The sequence below is a fragment of the Mirounga angustirostris genome, unplaced genomic scaffold (genome assembly GCF_029215605.1).
Source record: "Mirounga angustirostris isolate CCGP_5_RB_7025 unplaced genomic scaffold, mMirAng1.0.hap1 SCAF_13, whole genome shotgun sequence".
Taxonomy (NCBI): Eukaryota; Metazoa; Chordata; class Mammalia; order Carnivora; family Phocidae; genus Mirounga; species Mirounga angustirostris.
The window spans coordinates 42,919,072-42,937,996 of NW_026991721.1; the positions used below are offsets into that span (position 1 = coordinate 42,919,072).

An 18,925-nucleotide genomic window follows, 5' to 3' on the forward strand; every position below is an offset into this window, starting at 1 on the left:
TGTGGATGTATAAAACCTCTTCTTTATCCTATTGATGGACACTTGGGCTGCTTCCATAATTTAGCTATTGTAAATAATGCTGCAATAAACAGAGGGTACATGTAGTGTCTCTGTGAATTAGTGTTTCTGTATTTGGTAAATACCCACTACTGTGAGTACTAGGTTGTAGGGTAGTTCCATTTTCAACTTTCTGGGGAATCCCCATACTGTTTTCCAGCATGGCTGCACCAGTTTGCATTCCCACAAATAGTGCAAGAGGATTCCTATTTCTCCACATTCTTGCCAACACCTGTTGTTTCCTGTGTTGTTGATTTTAACCATTCTGCCAGGTGTGAGGTGATAGCTCATTGCAGTTTTGCTTTGCAGTTCCCTGATGCTCACCAATGGTGAGTATCTTTTCATGTGTCCGTTGGACATCTGGATGTCTTCTTTGGAGAAATGTTTGTTCATGTTGTCTGCCCATTTTTAAATTGAATTAGTTGTTTTTCAGGCACCGAGTTATAGAAGTTCTTTATAATTCTGGATACTAACCCTTTATCAGATATGTCATTTGCAAATATCTTTTCCCATCCCATAGGCCGTCTTTTAGTTTTGTTGATTATTACCTTTGCTGTGCAGAAGCTTTTTATTTGATGTAGTCCCAATAGCTTTATTTTTCCTTTTGCTTCCCTTGCCTCAGGAGACATATCTAGAAAAAAGCTGCTATGTCCGATATCAGAGAAGTTACTGCCTGTGCTCTCTTCTAGGATTTTTACGGTTTTATGTCTCACATTTAGGTCCTTAATCCATTTTGAATTTAGCTTTGTGTATGGTGTAAGCCAGTGGGCCAGTTTCATTCTTTTGCATGTTGCTGTCCACTTTTCTCAACACCATTTGTTGAAGAGGCTGTCTTTTTCCCACTGGATATTCTTTCCTGCTTTGTCGAAGATTAACTGACCATATAATTGTGAGTTTACCTCTGGTTTTCTATTCTGTTCCATTGATCTATGTACCTATTTTTGTGCTAGTACCATGCTTGTTTTGATTACTAAAGCTTTGTAGTATAAATTGAAGTCTGGAATTGTGACATCTCCAACTTTGCTTTTCTTTTTCAAAATTGCTCTGGCTATTCGGGGTCTTTGTGGTTCCATACAAATTTTAGGATTCTTTGTTCCAGTTCTGTGAAAAATGTTGTTGGTATTTTGATAGGGATAACATTAAATCTGTAGATTGTATACATTTGTGTAGTATGGACACTTTTACAATATTTGTTCTTCCAATCCATGAGCACAGATTATCTTTCCACTTGTTTGTGTGGAAACAGCAACATCTTTTATCAATGTTTATAAATATTGTTTATAAATATATAAACTATATATAATATATATATAAAATATAAACTATAAAACATTGATAAAAGATAATTTATATATTTTTACACAAGTCTTTCACCTCCTTGGTTAAGTTTATTCCTAGATATTTTATTACCTTTCGTGCAATTGTAAATGGAATTGCTTTCCTAATTTCTCTTTCTGTTGCTTATTAGTATATAAAAATACCATGAATTTCTGTATGTTGATTTGGTATCATGTAATCTTACTGAATTCATTTATCATTTCTAATAGCTTTTTGGTGGAGTCTTTAAGGTTTTCCATATATAGTATCATGTCATCTGCAAATAGAAAAAGTTTTACTTCTTCCTTCCTCTTTTCTGATCACTGTGGCTAGGACCTTCAGTACTACGTTAAATATGAGTGGTGAGAGTGGACATCCTTGTCTTTTTCCTGACCTTAGGGGAAATGCTCTCGGTTTTTCACCATTGAATATTATGTTAGCTGTGGGTTTTTCATTTATGGCTTTTATTATGTTGAGGTGTTCCCTCTAATCCCACTTTGCTGAGGGTTTTTATCATGAATGGATGTTTTATATTCTAAAATGCTTTTTCTGCATCCATTAAAATGATCATTTGGTTTTTATTCCTTCTTTTATTGATGTGATGAATCACATTGATTGACTTGTGAATACTGAACCACCCTTGCACCCCAGGAATAAATTCCACTTGATTCTGGTGAATGAATTTTTAATGTATTGTTGGGTTCAGTTTGCTAGTATTTTGTTGAAAATTTTTGCATCTATGTTCAGAAAGAGATATTGGCCTGTATTTCTCTTTTTTTGTAATGTCTTTATCTAGCTTTGGTATCAGGGTAATGTTGGCTTCATAGAATAAATTAAGAAGTTTTCCTTTTCTATTTTTTGGAATAGTTTGAGAACAGGTGTTAACTCTTCTTTAAATGTTTGGTAGAATCCCCTTGTGAAACCATCTGGTCCTGGACTTTTGTTTGCTGGGACATAGGTTAACATTCTCCTACAATCTTTTTGATTTCTGTGCTTCGGTTGTTACTTCTCCCCTTTCATTTCTAATTTTATTTACTTGAGTCCTCTCTCTCTTTTTATGAATCTGGCTAAAGGCTTATGATTTTGTTGATTTTTCAAAGAACTGGCTCCTGGTTTCACTGATTTGTTCTATTGTTTTTTTAGTTTCTACTTTATTTCTGCTCTAATCTTTATTATTTCCTACCTTCTACTGGCTTGTGGCTTTGTTTGTTGTTCTTTCTCTAGTTCCTTTAGATGTAAGGTTAGATTGGTTGTTTATTTAGGATTTTTCTTGCTTCTTGAGGTAGGCCTATATTGCTATAAACTTCCCTCTTAGAACAGCTTTTGCTATATCCCAGATTTTGGACTATTGTGTTTGCATTTTCATTTGTCTCCATGTATTTTTTATGTCCTTTGATTTCTTGGTTTACTCATTCATTGTTTAGTAGTATGTTATTTAACCTCCATGTATTTATGTGCTTTTCATGTTTTTTCTTGTGCTTGATTTCTAGTTTCATACCATTGTGGTCAGAAAAGATGTATTTTTATGACTTCAATTTTTCTGAATTTGTTGAGACTTGTTTTGTGGCCTAATATGTGATCTATTCTGGAGAATGCTCCATGTACACTTGAAAAGAATTCTGCTGTCTTAGGATGGAATGTTCTGACTATATCTGTTAGATCCATCTGGGCCAATATCTCATTCAAAACCACTGTTTCTTTGTTGATTTTGTTTGAATGATCTGTCTATTGATGTAAGTGAAGTGTTGAAGTACGCTATTATTGTATTACTATTGATCATTTTCTTTATGTTTGTTATTAACTGCTTTATGTATTTATTTGGGTGCTCCCAAGTTGGATTCATAAATATTTACAATTTTTATATCTTCTTGTTGGATTGTATTGTTTATGATCATACAGTGTCCTTTGTCCCTTTTTACAGTCCTTGTATGAAAGTCTATTTTGTTGATATAAGTTGCTACTCAGGCTACCTTTTCACTTCCATTTGCATGATAGATGTTTCTCTATCCCTTCACTTTCAGTCTGCATATGTCCTTAAGTCTGAAATGAGTCTCTGGCAGGCAGCATGTAGATGGGTCTTGCTTTTTTATCCATTCTGTCATCATGTGCCATGATTGGAGCATTTAGTCCATGTACATTCAAAGTAATTATTGATATGTATGTATTTATTGCCATTTTGTTACTTAATTATGGTTATTTTGATAGTTCCTCTCTGTTCCTTTCTTCTCTTGCTCTCTTCTTTCATGATTTGTTGGCTTTCTTTAGCAAAATATTTGGATTCCTTATTTATTTATTTTTTAATTTATTACTGTTTTTGACTTGTAGTTACCATTAGGTTTATATATAACATCTTCCGCATATAGCAGTCTATGTTCAGCTAATGGTTGCTTAATTTTACTCCTCTCCTCTCCACATTTCAGATATTTGGTATCATATTTTACATCCTTTTATTTTGTGCTTCTCTTGACTGATTTTTATAGATATACTTATTTTTTTGTTGTTTTTGTGCTTCCTGTTTTTTCTTACTTATGATTTTTGTTTTCCTCTTACAAAGCCCCCCTTAGCATTTCTTGTAGGGCTGGTTTAGTGGTCATGAATTCTTTTAACTTTTGTTTGTCTGGGAAATTCCTTCTAATCTAAATGACAGCCTTGCTGGATAGAATATTCTTGGCTTCCAATTTTTCCCTTTGAGCACTTTCAATATATCATACCAGTCCCTTCTGGTCTGCAAAGTTTCTGCTGAAAAATCAGCTGATAGCCTTATGGGGTTTCCCCGTATATGTAACCATCTTCTTTTTTTTTTTTTTTTACAATCTTTAAAATTCTTTCCTGGCGCACCTGGGTGGCTCAGTCGTTAAGTGTCAGCCTTTGGCTCAGGTCATGATCCCAGGATCCTGGGACTGAGCCCTGCATCGGGCTCCCTGCCTGGTGGGAAGCCTGCTTCTCCCTCTCCTACTCCCCCTGCTTGTGTTCCTGCTCTTGCTATCTCTCTCTCTGTGTCAAATAAGTAAAATCTTTAAATAGAATAAAATAAAATTCTTCGTTTATCACTATTTTTTACCATTTTAATTACTATGTGTCTTGGTGTGTACCTCCTTAGGTTGAATCCTAACAGGGGGATTTCTGTGCCCCTGAATCAGGATCTCTGTTTCCCTCCCATGATGTGGGAAGTTTTCAGCTATTACTTCTTCAAATACATTTTCTGCCCCCCTTTCTCTCTTATGCTTGATGGAGTTGCTGAATTTTCTAAGTCTATTCTCATTACGTAGTATTTATTTGTCTCTCACCTGTTCAGCTTGATTGCTTTCCATTACTCTATCCTCCAGGTCACTTACAGGTTCCTCTGCTTCCTGTAGCCTACTGTTTATTCCATCTATTGTATTTTTAATTTCATTTATCGAGTTCTTCACCTCTGATATGTTTTTATCTCTCTCTCTTTTTTTAAAGAGTTTATTTATTTATTTGACAGAGAGAGACACAGCAAGAGAGGGAACACAAGCAGGGGGAGTGGGAGAGGGAGAAGCAGGCTTCCTGCCAAGCAGGGAGCCCGATGTGGGGCTCGATCCCAGGACCCTGGGATCATGACTTGAGCTGAAGGCAGGCACTTAATGACTGAGCCACCCAGGCACCCATTTTTTATCTCTTTGTCAAGAGTTTCACTGATGTCCTCCACCCTTTTCTGAAGTCCACTGTCTTTATGAGCATTACTTTAAATTCTTTATCAAGCATCTTACTTTTTTCTATTTCACTTAATCTCCTGCTGTGATTTTGTCCTGTTTTTTCATTTGGGACATATTCCTCTGTTTCCTCATTTTGTCTATCTGTGTCAGTTTCTCTTTGTTAGGAAAGTCAGCTACACCTTCTGCTCTCGAAAGTAATGGCTTCGGGCGCCTGGGTGGCTCAGTTGGTTAAGCGACTGCCTTCGGCTCAGGTCGTGATCCTGGGGTCCCGGGATCGAGTTCCGCATCGGGCTCCCTGCTCGGCGGGGAGTCTGCTTCTCCCTCTGACCCTCCTCCCTCTCATGCTCTCTGTATCTCATTCTCTCTGTCTCAAATAAATAAATAAAATCTTTAAAAAAAAAAAAAAAAAAAGAAAGTAATGGCTTCATGAAGAAGAGGTCCTGTACTGCTCTGCAGTACAGTGTCCCCTGTTCACCAGAACCTGGCACTTCAGGGGAATCTCCTGTTTGTGTTGCTTGTGTTGTGTCTGAGTCACTTTTTCTTTCAGTCCAGACATCTTCATTGACTCTGTATCTGTTGTGGGCTTTGCTTGCTCTCTGTGGTGTTAGTGAGACACAGGCTGCAAGCTCTGAGAAGACATCAGATGAGCTAAGGGCTGAGGTCAGCATGCTTGGAGTGTGCCAGTCCTCAGCAGAACACATGGGCAAGGCACACTGCTAGCAGGTTAGGTAGCAAGTGTCTGCGCAGTGCTGCCCACAGGTGGCCCTGTGTTTATGCTGGGCAGCAGGGGAGGAAAATGGTGCCTGCCACCTCCTTTGTTCCCAGAGAAGTCCTCTAACACATTCAAAATCAGTATAAACATATCTTCCTCCTGTTTGTCCCATGCACTATGCAAACTGTCATTTCTATGTTGCCTATGGGCTGCTGTATCTTTATAGGCGGGATCCAGCTATCACTCACTCTCCCATCTTGCCCAGTGCTGAGTCAGCAGACTTTTTAAGCTCCAGACTCCAAATCCTGTGATTTATACAAACTCATAGAATTCAGCCCCTCTGGTTTTCAAAGCCAGATGTTATGGTTTGGGATCCCTAGTGTGAGAGACTGTTTTCTTTCCCCTCTCTACACCCGTAGCTCCCTCCCTCCTGTGGGCAGCTCCCAACCACTGTTTCTACCCTCCGTAACCTCTCAGATGCAGCTTTTTTTTCTTTAAAGAGTTCATTTATTTATTTGAGAGAGAAAAAGAGAGAGGGAAAGCACAGAGGGAGAATGAGAGGGAGAAGCAAACTCCCCACTGAGCAGAGAGCCCGACATGGCACTCGATCCCAGGACCCTGAGATCATGACCTGAGCTGAAGGCAGACACTTAACTGACTGAGCCACCCAGGGACCCCTCTCAGATGCAGCTTCTTTACATTTAGTTGTGAAGTTTGTTCTGCCCATCTTTGGATTGCCCTCTAGTGTATTTACACGGATGTGAGTGATATCTAGTTGTCAACATGGGATGGGGTGAACTTAGGGTCCTGCTACTCCACCATCTTCCCAAGCTTCCCAACAATGCACGTATTTTAAAATCAAATTAACCAAGTAAAATACAGCATAACACTTTTATGATGCACCCTTTTAACTTAAGTTACCACTTTTTAAAGATATTACACACCTTGAGGTTTTTTCAAACAAAAAAGCAGGTGAAATATTTACTTGGGTCTACTAGTTGATCAAAAAATTCTATTTTTTTGTCTAAATTCTACTAATAGTTACAATTGAATGAGGTTCTCATTTTTCAGTATAAAGTTATATTTCATGTCACTTTGAGTCATAAAATAGCTGCAATGCAATATTAGGTCATACGAAGATATTCAGGGAAATGGAGGAATCTAAAGACTGAGAATCATAAAATGGTCAAGATTCCATGCATTCTCACATAATTTCATTAGAAAACCTTAAACTCAATATTATTCTAATCTAGTTATTTCTCTTCTGAAAAACCTAATATCTGGGAGAAGACACTATTCTTATCTCATCAAAACTGGAGTATTTTTTTCCCAGACAATGCAAAAGAAAAGAAAGAAAAAAAAAAGAAAAAAAGAGTTGCTACCATTAGATATCATTCAATCAGTATCCTTTACTAGTTTTCCATTTTTACTGTTTGTACCTTCACTATGAGTCATTGCTCTTATAAAGAATAACTAAGCTTTCTTAAGAGAACTCTACCTGCTGAACTTTCAGAAAATACCATAAAATGCAGACAAAAACAAGGGATCAGTAATACTACACTAAGGTTCTGGAACATGGGACCTATGACAAATAGAATAAGAAAATGTAAACACTCAGAAAAGAGAGGTGAAAAAAGCTATTACTATCAACAACTGTATCCCATCTCATTCAGACAAACTTGGTAAAATATCTAGCTTATTAAATCATAAAGGGCATGTAATGAGATTGTCACAAGGTGGCAGCTGTGCAGTCTCAGTAGCTGTTATTCCAAAAGAATTTGGTTCTTAATCATGGATGTGCATGGAGAGTTCAAGGTCTGTACTACTGTTCTTTATAAACAAGACAAAAACTATGTTAGAACAGATAAAATCATCTCTCTCACACTGTTCATAACACTGTTTCTCTTTTGGCCAGGACTAACCATCTCAGATTAGAGGTCACTTCCTTGGAGAAACTGTCCCCGCCCAAGCTGCAGTGAGTTAGCAATCCTTCCCTTGTGCTATCAAGGCCCAATGAGTCCCCAATAGTAGAAGCACCTTATTAGTAGTTTGCATCCTCCATTAAACTGTGGGTCTGTGAGACTATACATCTTTTGCTATTACACCCCAGGGACTGGCACATAGTAAACATTTAATTAATACATACTGAATGATCAAATATAGTAATAATGAGCATTTTCTGAACATTTACTATATGACAGGACAGTACAGAGGATTAAATCATTTAATCCTCATAGCAACACTATGAAGTAGGTGCCATCATTTCTGTGAGAGTTAGCATGGAAAAGCATTTGACCACATCCAAAAACAGTTATTACTTGGACCCAAAAAACTGTCTGACTCTAAAGCCTGGGCTCTTAATCACTAAGCTGCCTATACACTTCAAAGTATTAAACTATGTTGATGCAGGTTTGGTATACCATAAGGCTCCTGAACTGGTTCCCAGCCTTTGACTCTATCCTTGACTCTTTCTGTCTGTTCTCATAACTTCTACTAAATTAGCAAGAATTAATAACCATTTTTTTCCAGAATATTTTCCTATAATACAGAGTAAATTCTAAGTGCAAATAGTTCAATCCAGCCCCTTATTTTGAGTGGATTTGACGAAGAGACACAAAAATATCGGATACATTTTGAGTTTCTGTAAGGATTCTGGGAGCCTATGGAGAGACACGGGAAAAGGCAACGTTTTCTCTTTAGGAAAACCAACTTTTGATTTTGTTATAAACTTTTGACATAACATAGAATCTTTACATTCAATGCAACAACAACAAAAAGTTATTTTCTGAAATGTTTCATGATCTTTCAATGAAAAATATAATATGAAAAAATTACCGCTGTGTATTATGACTTAGTTACTGTTACCACAGAGTTTCCACAACCAAAGATACTCTTATTCACACAGGGGACTCAATTTGTCCCCTCCCAAACTAGCTTCCTTGCACACCATTTGATTTTCTGTTAATAGCACCTTTTTCATGTACTTAGGTTTTTTTTTTTTTTAAAAAAGATTTTATTTATTTATTTGACAGAGAGAGAAATAGCGAGAGCAGGAACACAAGCAGGGGGAATGGGAGAGGGAGAAGCAGGCTTCTTGCCGAGCAGGGAGCCCGATGTGGGACTCGATCCCAGGACCCTGGGATCATGACCTGAGCCGAAGGCAGACGCTTAACGACTGAGCCATCCAGGTGCCCTGTACTTAGGTTTTCAAAACTTGGCTCGTAGCAAGGATTGGAGGGAAAGAGGAAGAAGGAAAATATCAATCAGTAGGTCTTCATTTCCTTCGACACCAGTCTCAACATTGCCTCTTTCTCTTTAATCCTCCACTGTCGCCAAATCCCAGTCCTTATCACTTCATCTTTCTTCCTTCTGATTCTCTCTTTCACAATGTCTGTCCCAAATACTGTGGCCAGACTAATCTTTCTGAAACAATGTCAACTACCCTGCTCAAAACCCTTTAGTGGCTCTCTACTGCCCATCTTATCAAATTCAAATCTGTCTTCTTTTTTTTCTGTTTAGGTCTTCCATAATCTGGCCCTGCTCTGACCATCATTTAAAAAATCAAAAAACCCGGGGCACCTGGGTGGCTCAGTTGGTTGGGCGACCACCTTTGGCTCAGGTCATGATCCTGGAGTCACAGGATTGAGTCCCGCGTCGGGCTCCCTGCTCGGCAGGGAGTCTGCTTCTCCCTCTGACCCTCCTCCCTCTCATGCTCTCTGTCTCTCATTCTCTCTCTCTCAAATAAATAAATAAAATCTTAAAAAAAAAAATTAAAAAAATCAAAAATCAAAAAACCCTACAAAACCTTATGATCCCTAAAATAAGCTTTTCATACCCATTAAGTTGATTTTCCCACTCTTACCTCATATTTCATGTTTATAATTTTCATACTTTTGCTAACATTATTCACTTCTACCCAGAAGGTTCCTCCTCTTCCCTTCTAGTTCTCTAAAGCTATCCTTCAAGTGTAGTTTAAGGCTTATCCCCATAAGAAGAATAATAACAGTAATAGCCAACATTTCTTGAGCACTATGTGCCATGCACAGTTCTAAACACTTTTCATGCATTAACTCATTTGATCCTCAAAATAACCTAAAAAAGACAATCATATGAAATCTTTAGCATACCGAAGCCTACCCTAATTTTTCCCTCCTATACTTATAATAAATACTCCACACCTAATCTTCACTAAGCATCTACTATATGTACTTAGAAGAATAAAAGAGGCAACATTTATAATACAAACTGGAAGAGCATTAGGTTTCAAGTAAGTATATGCAGTCACTGTATGACATTAAATTAGTTAAGTATTCTAAGCCTCATGTCGCATGGGCATAAAAATACCCATCTCACAGAACTGCTGTGAAAATTTTCTAATCTATGTGAAAATGCTTGGTGAACTGTAAAATACAATGGAAGTGCTGCCAACCAACTTTTCTACACTATCTACTACTATCGGCCAATAACTATGGCAAGAGATGGCATACAGGGTGAAAAGCAGATTCTAGTGACTCTAGTGAAGCTTATGATCCAAAATGTGTCTGACATGAGCCCTGTCCTAATGAAGCCCATAATGTGGTACCACACAATTCAGTATTTAATTTTGCAGTAATTATTCACATGTAGCTTTGTTTTTCCAATGCTCCTTGAAGAGAGAGTTCTTCTAATTCTTTCCTAACACCCAGTGATATGAGGCACACAATAGGTCCCAAAAGCAGTTGTTGATTTTTTTTTTTTAAAGATTTCACTTATTCATTTGACAGAGAGAGCATTGGTGGTTCAGTGGTAGAATTCTCGCCTGCCATTTGACAGAGAGAGACACAGTGAGAGAGGGAACACAAGCAGGGGGAGTGGGAGAGGGAGAAGCAGGCTTCCCGCGGAGCAGGGAGCCCGATGTGGGGCTCGATCCCAGGATCCTGGGACCATGACCTGAACCGAAGGCAGACGCTTAACGACTGAGCCACCCAGGCACCTCCAAAAACAGTTGTTGACTGACTGATTTTTAGGGGGAAAGAAATACAATAAATTACTCTTTTAATAAAATATCGTAAAAGTGACTGTGACTGCTGCAATTATTTTGGGCTAGAAAACTGAGTCGATAAACATCTATTGTAATTATGTGCAATAATATTACTTTTTGAAAAAGTTAACTTGCAAATTCTCTCTTAACATAAAGGTAAATAAACTACTTACCTAAGAGCAGAGAATGTAAATCCTTTCAAACCATCTTTGCACCTAAAACAATAAAAATTATGATAAAGTAATTTTTGAAATATAAAGTAGTATATTAAGTAGCTATTAAAATTTATTCTGAAACAGATTACTTTTATTTTTAAAATTTTTTTATTTTTTTAAAGATTTTATTTATCTATTTGACAGAGAGAGAGAGACAGCAAGAGAGGGAACACAAGCAAGGGGAGAGGGAGAGGGAGAAGCAGGCTTCCCGCCGAGCAGGGAGCCCGATGCGGGGCTCAATCCCAGGACCCTGGGATCATGACCTGAGCCGAAGGCAGATGCTTAAGGACTGAGCCACCCAGGCGCCCCTGAAACAGATTACTTTTAAAAGGTGAAACTTTTAGGACAGTGATCTGAGCAGTACAAATGCAACAAACAAGCAAGCCATCTTACACAGGATGATTAAAATTTCCTATGTCAAATTAACATAATTTAAGGCTCAACTCTCCTATTTGCAGGTGGAAGAGAGATTTAAGTATATCTTCTAAGGGCTCCACGTGGACTTAAAATGAAGGCTCAGCGTGGAATATTCATTTTACCCAATCCCTGGGGGAGCAAATTGTTGAGAAGAAAAGGCCAAATACACCTGCTGGGTATTATGAATAGATCAATTCAAGGTCCTGACTTCTCCCTACTTATTAATTCAGTGAATGCAGAGCAATGTAGAGCTGGCAGGCACAAAAAGGCTTCAAGTTTAGTTCAACAGTTTTAACTTTTGAGTAAGCCCAATCAGAATGGATAACATAGCAAGGGAACAGAGTGGGGGTAAGGGGAGGGCACAGAGGCAGGAGTTCAAATAATATTTATTGAGTATTTACTATTGCTGGACATTGTTTTGGGCACTTTATATGTGTTGTCTCATTTAATTATATCACACCTCTATGAATAAGTATTTCTCTATTCTATAGCTGGGCAGAGTCCCCCTCCCCCAAAACGGGCAACTTCCAAGAGATCACAAAATAAATAATAGTCGGAATTCAGGGAAAAAAAGTTCCTCTGACTTAAAAACTGTGGTTTTCTCTTATACCTCCTTCTGAAATAGTGTATTCCTTTTAACTGGGGGAAGGTTCAAACTGCATGACAATTAAAAAAAGATTCTCAGATCTGCAAAAAATATTTAAACAAGATTTTAAAATGGGGACATTACTATACTAGTCTTAATGGCCTGCTTTATGAGTATGATCAAGTTACTAAAGAATTGTTGTATATCTAGTATCAGAATCCTTTGGAGAAACTATAGAGATTGGTGATACAATGATGCTCAAATGTATGTTAATTTTAGACACTGGATATTCTTGGATAAAAAGTACAGCCTCAAATCTAATTGGGCAACTCTCTCAGTGTACCTTTTATATGAAAGGTCACAAAGGAAATGCATAAAAATATAAGAATTCCTTCTGAACAAGTCTAAATGTAGGTATTTTTACTGGGGGGCACAGAGAATCTCAGAAAAGAATTTAATTCGTGTGCATAGATCTTTTAAAACACTTAAGAATTCATTTTAATTAAGAAACATGATCTACTTTGCGATCATGTTAACAGTGAGAAATGTAATCACAGAATTTAGCTAACATACTACATAATTACTCACCCCACACAGAATGAGGGTAAAGGCAAAAGAATTCATATGTTAAGCTAAAAATATGCATGAGAAAATTATAGCATTCTTAAACTTATCTTTTTTTCCATCTGAAGTGTTTCTCAGTAATTTAAAACCCATAATTGGGCAATTTCTAGATAGGTGGGGTGGTGAGCGGGTTAGGCTAGGCGTCTACTGACTGGAAAACAGAAAGCAGCAGATTGATTAAAGATTATATACAAGTGGGAACAAATTTTGGCTTTGGTATGCTATTGTTAAGAGATAGCCATTTATCTTTGTGCAATGCTGAATAGATAAAGGATTCTGACAACTTGGTCTAGTCAGGATTGCCTATTTGTGACCTTAAACAATAAATCTAATTGCAGACCAAACATCAAAAAGTAGCTTTCAAATAAAAAAGGGCATGTACAAATGAATTTGCAATTTCATTATGATGGAAGTTTGGTTCTTTCAGCAGAACCCTGTGGGAAGCACTTCATATTGATAAAGTCTTAGCCCGAATTCAAAAGGGGCTATTCTTCTTTCCATTCATGTGTATAAGGTCTGTTAATGTAATTGAGGGTCAGATGTCTATGTCAAAAGAACAAAAAAGTAATTATTCCCCTAAAAAGAATCTTTAAAATAATAATATCGCCCTGCATTTTGATACCAAGAGTATTGTCTGAGCCTTAGCCTAACTATGAAACACTATCGTAATCTGAGTTAAATGTAAAAAGTATGGTATGCACAGAAAGATTTATACAGAACAGACCCCATTAGAAGGGGCCTCACTATTTAACAGATCAGTTATTATAATGCAAATCAAATTACTTTCTGCATTCACGTCTTAAGGCTCACTGATTTCCTCAACAAATACTGACTGAATGCCTACTATGTGTAAGCACTAGTTTCAGATCTAAGGAAGTAACAGCGGACAATAGAGAATCTCTGTTTCCATCCAGGTGACATTCTGGGCCAGGGAAAGGTACGAGGAAAACAAGTAAATATGTCTGGTGGTGATAAGTGCTAGGCAAAACAGGACGCAGGGGAAGAGGAGAAACAGATGTGGTCAGGCCTTCTTATCTTAGGTAGTGTAATCCAGAAGGGCCTCTCCAAGAAGGTGAAATTTGATGATGTGATCAGAATCCTTACAGGATGGAGGGAAGAGTATCTGATTGAAGGAAGAGCAAGCACAAAGCTCCTGACTAGGAGTTTTCGTGGCACTGAAGGAGAACAGCAAAGTAGATTACTGTAGCTGGAACAAAAGAGGGGAGGGAAGCCGTGGTAGGAAAGGAGGTCATAGTCACAGTGGAGGAGGGAAGGAGTGGTCCAAAGTTCTTGGTAGGGCCCTTTAGGCATGGTAAAAAAAAAAAACCAAAACAAAACCTCAGCAGAAGAGTGACAAAGACCTGTCTTAAATTTTAAGATAATCTTTGGTTGCTCATTGGAAAACAAACCACAGGAATGCAAGGTTAACAGCAAAGAGGCGAGGGGCGCCTGGGTGGCTCAGGCGGTTAAGCGTCTGCCTTCAGCTCAGGTCATGATCTCAGGTCCTGGGATGGAGCCCCAGCTCCCAGCTCAGCGGGGAGTCTGCTTCTCCCTCTCCCTCTGCCTCTCCCTCTGCTTGTGCTCTCTCTGTCTCTCAAATGAATAAAATCTTAAAAAAAAAAAACAAAAAACCAGCAAAGAGGTGAATTAGGGGAAAGATGATTGTGGCTTGACTAGGTCATTAAGTGGTAGAGGTAGAGAAAAGTGGTAAGACTCCAAAGGTATTTCAAAAATAGAGTTGGTGGAATTCCTTGATGGTACAAGAGAAAGAGAAAATTTATAAATTATTAAAATATTTTTGATTTGAGCAAGCAAAAGGATAAAATGTCCGTTTACTGAAGTGAGGAAGATTACGGGAAGAACAGGTTTGAGGAGAAAATCAGTTTTATTTCGGACATGGTAAGTTTGAGATGACTGTTACCTACAAATGGAAATGTTAATGAAGCAAGTGGCTGCTGTACAGGTTTGGGGGTCAAGGAAGACGGGTGATTCATCTATAAGTAGAACTTAAATCCATAGTACAATCATCTAGGAAATAAGTGCCAATAGAGAAAATACCCAAGGACTGAGTGTATTTTATTTCTCTATATTTTATAGTGTAGAAAATCTGTTCCATAGGAAAAAAACAAAAAACAAAGTCATTTCTCTTCCTAATGAAATTGTTCTCTAACACAAAGTCTCATTTTTATTTTTGAGCGTGCATAAATATAATGCCTATAACTCATGTACACACAGACTTTTCTATTAGTTAGCCTATAAATGGCAGAAATATCTAGTAAGAATCAATCGTAGTTATTGAATCTCTACATTTGCAAGGTTATGTGCAAGGTTCAGGAAAGAGGAGGAGGAAAAAGTGCAGCATCATATCAAACAACTTAGGTTATACACAACTTATTAGAGAGGTTCAGGCTGGAATTATACACTGAGGAGAAGAAAGTATAAAGTTTAATACTGTTATTAGAATAATATACTTGGTCAAATGCCAATGAGAGGGGGAACCCACAAACAATTTTTTTTTAAATTGTAAGTGTAAATGATAGTTAAAAAAAAAAAAACAATTTGCCCACAAAGATTCTTTGTCTCATGCTTAATTTCCATGAAATTATTTCCAGGAGATACTTTTGTTTTTATTACCAAATTACACCAGCAGATGTCACTAGTAAACCATTTTTTGAAGAGTTTGTAGCTCTGATTTATCATTTTTTTTTTGCATGTTTTCCCTTAAAAACACATTTACTGACACTTGAAATGTTGTTAATCTTATCTACATTGCATTAAATTCTCACAAGTAAATATCGTCATATTAGACTTTTAATTACAGCTGATGTTCGTTCCTATCATTCTATACAGTTATGAAATCTTTAAGAACACCCCACCATTTGACACCAACATAAAATCTGATATGTACATGTGCTATATCATTATGGTCTCTATTAAGCTGAAAACAATGAAAACTATTTTGTTTCCCATTTTTTTTATTTGGTAAACATAATGGAATATAAAAGATGTAGTACTCAATAAATCTTTAAAATATTTCTTGAAGCAGTGCATGCTACAGTGGAAAAGACTCTTGATTTGAATGATTCACAGTCATAACTTCACTACCAACTTGGAGTAAATCATTTAACTTTAGGGTTCAATTTTGTTGTCTGTTAAACAAGAGCCTGGAAGTAAATTACCTTCATAATTGACTGACTGAATGTCTTCTAATTCTGAAATTCTACCAATTATTTTATCATCTTATTTACTGCTAGTGTTATTAGAAATCACAATAGAAAAATAGAATGAATTATTCTGTCACTAGTAACATAAACAAAAAATTGATCTCACCATCGAGAATAAAAACATTTTTTAAAAACCATACAACCCCCCCCCCCCCCCGAATTTGCCTTGAGATTACTGGCCTGCTACTAATATTATTACATTTGCTTATTGTTTTGTAATACTTACTGATGTGGAACTTATTCCTGCAAAGGTTCAAAGGGAACCTTTTCTTTTTTAACTTTAAGATTACAAGACCAACTATTGGATTAGTCTGCTATAGAAAGACCTGATAAGAAACACCATCAAATAAAAGAAGGAATTCTATAGATATAATCTCAATAATGATTAAATGTTACATTATTATCTATATTAAATATCAATGCTGAAATATAATTAATGACAAAACGTAAAAATGTTGTTTATATACATATGAAAAAGTGGTCAAAAAGATATATCTGAAACCCTTGATAGTAGGCTACCTAATGAAGTCGAATGGGTTAAGATGCATGAAAAGAACATAACCTTTTACTCTCTATATTTATATATTACTAAAAAAATTTTTACAAGTATATATTTATATATTGTGTAGTTTCATTTAAAACATCAATACTTGAGTACTTAGGAACAGATTAAACAGTGCAAATTATTCATCTCTATTTCACCCCCACAATGGCAGAGAATGTAAACTCAAAAGTAGTCAACTTCACTATTGTAAAAGTTTTGTAAAATTACTAACTAAAGTAGATAGTTTAGATTAAAATTTTCAGAAACTATATCCCCAATCAACATGGATAATTAGATGACTACAAGGATTAAAAAAAAAAAAAAGAAAGAAACATGCATTAAGTATCAATTTCAGAGTTCTGTCCATTTTTAATCACTGAATTGATTAAAAGGAAACTCAAATATTGATTAAATATTACATCATCTATCTTTATTCGCTCAACAGTCATTTCTTTATTGGGCAGCTAATACACAGAAAACACTGTATTGCTTATTTCTTGAGGAAGGGAAAGATAAATTATATGCCATCTCTGACCATAAAAAAAAAAGGTATATGCAAAGCTCTGTGTTTGTTTCTCATAAGAATAAAAATAACCTTGACGAAAAGTTATAACCTTGACTACAAGTTATGACACAAAATTTCTTGTATCAGTAGTGCTTCTCAAGAGTTTAATTACTCTACTGTGCTTTATATTTATAATTCAGCTTCAAATTTCTTTGTCCAGTCTTTTTCTTCATTTATCTTCTTAAATTATTTGATTTGAGAAAAGCAGTACATGCAAAACCATAATTAACGATGCTAAAAGACTGGCAATAAATAGAGATGAATTAGATTTAAAATAGTTGAGTACATTGATAAGCCTTAAAATATTCTATTCTGTTGATTATATTGTAATCACCTAAGTCACTCAGTATCAAAAGCAAGTTATATTATTATATGTGAACAAAATTATTTAAAACAGAAAATGCTTAAAGTTCAGGCATATAGAAGGTATAAAAAGAATATAAAGTTAATTATAAATAATAGTTACAGAATAGCTGAATCAAAATCAAAGTTTTGATTTGTCTAATTATTACTGGTATTAAAAACATAAATATATTTGGAGTGAATATGACTGAAAAGTTTAATGTGAAAGTTAAAAAAGGAACCAGAATGCCTATTTAAATGCTTCAAATTTGTGACTCACTGTTGTATTTATTATAAAGAAAACTCATGCAATTTTATATAGTTTTTTTTTTTAAATGAAAGAAAAAGTCCATGATTTTACTGAAATGTTTTAATACACTGGGGCACCCTGGGTGGCTCAGTGGGTTAAGCATCCAACTCACAATCAGGGTTGTGAGATCAAGGCCTGCGGGCAGGCTCCTGGCTGGGCATGGAACCTGCTTAAAATTCTCTCTCGCCCTCTGCCCCTCCCAGCCACCCCACCCCCGCCCTCGCTCATGCACACTCACATGCACTCTCTCTCAAAAAAAAAAAAAAAAAAAGTTTTAGTACAGCATTGGAAGATCTTAAAATCATATATCCTAAACCAATACAAGCATTGAAAATGACATATTCCTGAATCTAGTTGACTTCTAAAAAAGGAAGGTTATAGTACATCCGTAAGTTGATTAATATATTTATGTTAGAGACTGAGCAGCCCTGGTATATTCTTATTTCTCTGGCTCCCTTTTCTGGCTAGATATATGCCAAGTCTAGCCCATTCAGCAGAGTTGGACAGGATAAATGTATTTGGTGGTTTCCTAATGTTAATGAAAATGTCAATGTTTCCACAAGGGATGTGCAAGTTCTGGGATTAGGCTGCTCTTGAGGCCATCTGCATCATCTTTGTTGAACTCAAAGTTAAATTTTTCTTATTTTGTTTTGAAAACTCACATAAAAGAATAAACCACTTTTTCTAATTAATTTTCCTAATCCATTTTCAAGTGTAGAAACTCATCTAAGTACTCAGTTATAAATTAGTAACTGAAACTTGATCAACTATAGAATTTTGGTTGACACCTGTTTATCATAACAAAAAAAGATCGACATGGAATTAATTCCAGCCTTTTGTTTTCATTTTGTTTAAAACAAACAAACAAAACCACTTCACTGTCCTAATCACATAGCATGCTCCAATAGCTTAAATCAACAATTTCAATTTACTACTCAGAACTTGGGGTGCTCAATTAAAATACATTCATTGCTTACATACACACAAGAGACTTTTTCTCTTAGATCTAATATTATTGACTAATAGACTGAGAGAGCTCAGTTTCAGTCTGCATATGGCACTGTATATGAGAAAGCAAAATAACTAATGTTATGTTCCTATCTTAAGAACCTCATATAAAAATCTGAAGTCGGAATAGCAACAAATCAAGAAATTTGAGGATGATTATTTTCTTTGCTTCATGAACACATTATATATCTTCAAACTAATTTTCAACTGGATTTCATTAAATATAAGTGAATTCTCCAAGAGCATCAAAAATGTTATTTTTGATTCTGGCAAATATTTTACAGTACTTTATTTCATATGGAAT

At 36.2% G+C, this 18,925-nt stretch overlaps 1 protein-coding gene across 2 annotated transcripts in view; it reads right to left on the reverse strand.

The window, feature by feature from the left end:
• The window catches only part of TMEM135 (transmembrane protein 135), a 271,644-nt gene that overhangs the window by 22,295 nt on the left and 230,424 nt on the right, over nt 1-18,925 (reverse strand). For both annotated transcript variants that reach the window (XM_064576804.1, XM_064576803.1), the window contains one exon: nt 10,960-11,001. In XM_064576804.1, the coding sequence (XP_064432874.1) occupies nt 10,960-11,001 (42 nt within the window). The remainder of the gene's footprint in view (nt 1-10,959; nt 11,002-18,925) is intronic.